General features: G+C 43.8%; 1 protein-coding gene across 1 annotated transcript; it reads left to right on the top strand.

Annotated features, from left to right (window-relative positions):
* Positions 1 to 318: 318 nt before the first annotated feature.
* Positions 319 to 1164, top strand: LOC119648588. The gene has a single exon (XM_038050357.1). It carries the CDS (start codon positions 319 to 321, stop codon positions 1162 to 1164), a length of 846 nt encoding a protein of 281 aa, XP_037906285.1.
* The last annotated feature ends 5448 nt before the right edge of the window (positions 1165 to 6612 follow it).

The following is a 6612-nucleotide window of genomic DNA, read 5'->3' as shown; positions in this document are numbered from 1 at the left end:
CGATGTTTGGAGTGCAATAAAAACCACCATACCATGCTACACCTTAAAAAAGCAGTAAGTACGAATTCTGCCTGTCAGCCGAAGGGAAAATCAAGCACGGTATCAATATTGCTTGCAACCGTCCTAGTATTGGCGAGGGGGCCAACTGGCAAGATTTCGGTACTTCGGGCTTTGATCGATCCTGGTTCCCAGACATCCTCCATCGCGTTGGCGGCAGCAAACAAGTTAGCTTTGAAGAAGAGAAATGTATTGGCGTCAGTATCGGGCATCGGTGGTGTTCATGCGGCGACTGTCCGGAAAACCGTCGAGCTCAAGATAATGCGAAATTTTGTGTCCAACTTTGAGCTGGTGATTGAGGCTTATGTGCTACCAGCACTAACAACCTTACTGCCGAATGAAGATATTATCGAAAACGGATGGATGAGGAAGCTACAACTTGCAGACCCGGAATATAACGTTAAGGCAGGCATTGATCTGGCACTGGGAGCTGAAGTGTTTGAAGAGATAATCGAGCCAAAAATAAAGAAAGGAGATCCATTGATGGGCCAAAAGACGAAATTAGGTTGGGTTCTCTCGGGCAAAGTCCCCATAGAGTCACCTGCAGTCACGACACTGATATCTAATATATCAACAACGGAGTTTCATATGGCGCTCCAACGATTCTTCGAAACAGGGGCAGATCAGGATGATGTAGCGGTTGCGAACGAATACGAGGTGATTTACGAAAGCACGGTCCAGCGTGACGCAGATGGCACATACGCGGTCACGTTACCATTCAAGGACGACCCTAAGGTAGTGTCACTAGGGAATTCAAGGAACAGGGCACTAATGCGTCTAAAACAACCCGAAAAAACGACTCGAGAAGGATGTTCAATTAAAGGAAGGATGCAAGAGTACATCGACCTTGGTCACATGAGGCGACCGATACCTTTTGTTGGAGAAGACAGAGACGTGTACTACCTTCCGCATCATCCTGTAATTAAGATGGAAAGCACGACCACCAAGATACGGCCAGTTTACGATGCTTCTGCAAAAACTTCGAGTGGTTCCAGCTTAAACAACTTTCCACAAATTGCAAGGCGACCTAGCGCATACACTGCTAAGATGGAGCAAATTTCGATACGCAATTACATCCGATATCGAGAAAATGTTTCCGATGATTAATATCCAGCCGTGTCATAGGAACTTCCAACGAGAGCTTTATAGACCGACAAGGGACAAACCTATACAGGATACGGACACTGGCGTCATTTGGCGAAAAGGGCCGATCCACGACTATATTGAAAAGATACGTCTCCGTGTTTGCTTGCATGGTAATGAATTGGTCAGTGATTTCTCGGGCCAAGCATTTCTGGCAGCATTCAAACGATTTACGGCAAGGAAAGGATTATGTTCGCAAATATACAGTGATCACGGCAGTACCTTTGTGGGAGCCAAGAATCAGATCGATGAGGAGATGCAGCAGGGGATAATTTCGGCAACAAAAGAGGATAAGCCATGAAATCCCCGCACGGTTGTCGGCAGCCAACAGAGCCTATTTCAACTTACAAAAACTGTTTCGCTCGAAACGTCTCACCATGGGGTCAAAGCTCTTACTGTACAAGACAATGATCTTGCCGGTCCTCATGTATACCTCGGATACTTGGGTTCTTAGCAAGACAAAATTGCGAAGTCTTGGCCGCGTTTGAGAGAAGAATCCTCCAAAGAAGGTTTGGCTCCCTACATGAGGATGGACGATTTCGTAGTCTACACAACGACGAAATCTATAAGCGATACCTCGACCACGGTTGTGGATAAAATCCTGCTCAATAGGGGTGGGTGGGTCACTTAATCCATATGGATGAAGATCATCGAGCCTGGTTTGGAAAAGAGAAACAGGAATGCTCATGAAATTTCCGGGGGTATGCATGCCAGAGAGCTACCTGACATTCAGAGGGAAATTCTACAAAGGAACCAGAGGGGTAGCAATGGGGTATCCCGTATCATCTTTGCTGCGTGACATATCCATGGACAAATTGAAAATGATCTACATTCCAAAGACCTGCTCCCAAAGATTTGGTCGAGATATGTGGAGGACATTTTCGTCATTGTCCATGAAGACAAAATAGAGAAGATGCTTTAGGTCCTGAATAAGGTACATCGGAAATTTAGATTTACCGTTGAGATAGAGGACAATCGAGAAATTCCGTTTCTTGATTTAAGGATCTTCTTTTTTTTTCAACATTTGTCCCGTTCAAAAGCGGAGTCGGCTCGTCGCGATCGATTTCACCATTTGGTTCTATCAAATGCCTGATCTGGATGGAATCTTGAAGCTTTTAAATCCCCATCTAGCGTATCAAGCCGCCGTTGTTTCGGGGGATCTCTATTGATATTTACATGAAGCCTATACACACGCAATGAACGATACCAGAAAATTCGAATCACGCCTATTTACATAAAATGGCCCCTTTCCATGCCATAATCCACTGGTTGTTCACCGTGCCCCTCAATGCTGAAAGATTTAGGAAAGAAAAGGAGTATGACACCGGAGTGAAGAATGGCTTCCAACCGTCGATTATTGAAAGGCTCAAGCGGAAATAAACCTCGTTAATAACTTGGAAATATATGGTGGCAACGTCAGCACCGAAGACGAATCAACCAACAACATCAAACTGCACTGGTCAAACACAAACACGAAGAAGAATAAGGATAGGAGAATACAACTTTGAGACCGTTGACAATTTCTCCTATCTAGGGTCGAAAGTCACAACCGATAACAACTACGATGATGAAATCCGCGCACGGTTGTTGTCAGCCAACAGAGCCTATTTCAGCTTACAAAGACTGTTCCGCTCGAAACGTCTCACCATAGGGTCAAAGCTCTTACTGTACAAGACTATGATCTTGCCAGTCCTCATGTATTCCTCGGAAACTTGGGTTCTTAGCAAGAAAAATTGCGAACTCTTGGCCGCGTTCGAGAGAAGAATCCTCCGAAGAATTTTTGGCCCCCTACATGAGGATGGACGATTCCGTAGCCTACACAATGACGAAATCTATGAGCGATACCATGACCGTCCGGTTGTCGATAAAATCTGGCTCAATAGGTTACGGTGGGCGGGTCACTTAATCCGTATGGATGAAGATGATCCCACCCGGAAAGTCTATAAGGGCAATATCTATGGTAGGAAAAGAAGACGAGGCAGACCCTGCCTAAGATGGAGCGATGGCGTGGGCCAGGACGCCAGACAGCTTTTAGGGATATCGAATTGGTGGACCTCGGCGCGAAACCGGGATGTCTGGAGTTCCTTATTACGGCAGGCCTAGACCGGATACCGGTTGTTGCGCCGTTGATGATGATGAATAACTTGGAAGGGAAAAGAAGAATAGAGGTCACACACTCACCGGCTTCATCAAAGCTAATAAAAACAATGAAAGAGCTAAACATCGACATGGTGCCATAAGTATGATTTACCAGCTCAAAAGCAGGTTGGGATGATTCAGTGGATCGTATAAAGTTACATGTCCTGATTGTGAGAAGTGCCATATGGGTCAAATTAAAAGACTGGTTTTGGTACGCTGGAGAGAGCACGAGAGAGAATCGGAAACAGCCAGGAGAAAGAATAAGAAAAGCACAAAGCTGAAATCAATGATAGCAGCATGAGCAGCATGCGGGAACAATAGGAAGTTGGACGCGTAAGAGAGCTTATCGATCCTAAGAGGGGAAGGAAAGGGAACAGATGGAACCACAACATGGGCAACGTGTAATCGAAGCTGCTAAGAGAGGTCGCAAGTAAGACACTCGGCAACAGTAATGCGAGCACGATCTCCAATTAGGTAATCTGTTAACAATTATAAGATCATCATCATCAACGACCCAACAACTGGTATCCGGTCTAGGCCTGCCTTCGTAAGGAGGTCCAGACACCCCCGTTTTGGGCCGAAGTCCACCAATTCGACATTCCTAAAAGTTAGGAATTGATATCTTAGTTGATCAGGTGCTGAAAAAGGGCACAATTTGCGCCCGAAATAGGTATATACAAATAAATAATATATCCCGTCTCAGGAAATAATCAATTGTATTCTATTTTATTTTATTTAGATTGTATTAGAAAACCTGGATAGAAACGACAAAATTGAAATTGAAGCAAAATAACAACATATTTACAATACAGAAGAGTGGTTGTAACTTAAAATCAAAAGGTTTCTTGGAGGGTCTCGTCATCTCGAAAGTATTGTATTGAGGAAGGAACAGGGGATGCTCCTCTCAATTTCTTTCCTTTTTATGAAAATTCCATTGCTTTTTGTTTATAACGTCGACATTCAGTCAAAAAGAGAGTTTGACTCTAGAGAGTATACAATGAGAGTTTACAATGAGATTTTATAACACAAATAATCGTCACATTGACTGCTGTGAGTCAGACATTAAGGGTTGATTTCAATACTTACCATTATATACACGCATACATGGACGTTATTATCGCAATGAAATAATAAGATCCGACTACCAGGATTGCTTCTGCTTTCCAAATTATATTACACTTTCTCATTCGCAATGTTACAAACATCTTTGACGATAATTTCTCACGTTCCAGACAACACATCTCTCCACGTTCGTCTAAATTCTAATTTAATACAAATTGATAATGGATAATCCTGATAAATGTCTATTTGTAAGTCATAAAGTGATATGTCTGCTCCGGAATCTAATTCCTCTGAAAGCACTTGAGAGCAGTAACTAAACAGAACCAACTCAAACGTCTAATTGCTATCACATTGTACCCTATAATCCGACAGATTACCTTCCCAACAGGTGCACTGAATGAATCAGGATGCTTTGCCCCTTACCCTATTTGTAATGGTATTTGAATGTTATTTATTTCCCCATTGGCGTGATAAGTACGTTCGTTGTCTTCTGACTTTCCTCGTGTTTAAAACTGAATCCTAAATCAAGTTCCTTATTCTGGATTCTGGATTTATAATGGCATAATATGTATTTGAACAAAGTAGCTTATTTTTATATTTTTCTTGATATATGTACATATAATTTCCACTTAAGACCTCACGCCTATTAAGGGAGTCATCCCACGGTTTGGGTCCAAGGAATCAATTTTTTTTGCATCAATTGTAGTATATGTATATAGTGTAGAATATAGGGGCGAAGGGATTTTTAGATGCACCCAGGCATTCCGCAATTACGTAATTATAGGTAAAGTGTCATAAGTCAGGTCTATGTCGATCGCCGTAATGCAGCGCGAATTTACCAGTCCGAACTAGAACATCGTTCGACTTCGCTAAAAGAGTAAGAATTGAACCCAAAACTTTACATGTGTTTTTTTGGAGAAACCGAAAATTTATGAACCAGATGTACCAGATTAATCATGATCAATGGTGCGTCCGGATAGCTGAGTGGTTAGAGTGCAAGGCTGTCGTACGGAAGGTTCAAACAAATATCACTGGTGGCAGTGGAATTTGTATCGTGATTTAACGTTGGATACCAGTCGACTCAGCTGTGAATGAGTACCTGAGTCAAATCAGGGTAATAATCTCGGGCGAGCGCAATGCTGACCACATTGTCTCTTAGTGTACCGTTACGGCCTCGAAGGAAGTGCTCTAACACACTTGACGGCCCTGATCCAACATGGATTGTTGCGCCAACGATTATTATCAACGGCGCAACAACCGGTATCCGGTCTAGGAATGCCTTAATAAGGAACTCCAGACATCCCGGTTTTGCGCCGAGGTCCACCAATTCGATATCCCTAAAAGCTGACTGGCGTTCTGGCCTACGCCATCGCTCCATCTTAGGCAGGGTATGCCTCGTCTTCCTTTTCTACCATAGATATTGCCCTTACAGGCTTCCCGGGCAGGATCATCCTCATCCATACGGATTAAGTGACCCGCTCACCGTAACCTATTGACCCGGGTTTTATCCACAACCGGAAGGTCATGGTATCGCTCATAGAGTTCGTCGTAATGTAGGCTATGGAATCGTCCATCCTCATGTAGGGGGCCAAAAATTCTTCGGAGGATTCTTCTCACGAATGCGGCCAAGAGTTCGCAATTTTTCTTGCTAAGAACCCAGGTCTCCGAGGAATATATGAGGACTAGCAAGATCATTGTCTTGTACAGTAAGAGCTTTGACCCTATGGTGAGACGTTTCGGGCGGAACATTTTTTCTAAGCTGAAATAGGCTCTGTTGGCTGACAACAACCGTGCGCGGATTTCCTCATTGTGGCTGTTATCGGTTGTGATTTTCGACCCTAGATAGGAGAAATTATCAATGGTCTCAAAGTTGTATTCTCCTATCCTTTTTCTTCCTGTTTGACCAATGCGGTTTGATGTTGGTGGATGGTTGGTTTTCGGTGCCGACGTTGCCACCATATATTTTGTCTTGCCTTCATTAATGTGCAGCCTAAGATCTCGCACCACCTGCTCGATCTGGATGAAGGCAGTTTGTACATCTCGGGTGGTTCTTCCCATGATGTCGGTATCGTCAGCATAGGCCAGTAGTTGGGTGGAGTTAAAGAGGATCGTACCTCTTGCATTTACCTTGGCATCACGGATCACTTTCTCGAGGGCCAGGTAAAGAGGACGCGTGATAGGGCATCACCTTGTCGTAGACCGTTGTTGATG

Source organism: Hermetia illucens, chromosome 2 (genome assembly GCF_905115235.1).
Source record: "Hermetia illucens chromosome 2, iHerIll2.2.curated.20191125, whole genome shotgun sequence".
NCBI lineage: Eukaryota > Metazoa > Arthropoda > Insecta > Diptera > Stratiomyidae > Hermetia > Hermetia illucens.
This window is presented reverse-complemented; position numbering and strand designations above follow the sequence as displayed.

Excerpts from the sequence above, each read along its gene's own strand:
- LOC119648588 (XM_038050357.1), top strand. The coding sequence starts at position 319 with ATGCGAAATTTTGTGTCCAACTTTGAGCTGGTGATTGAGGCTTATGTG.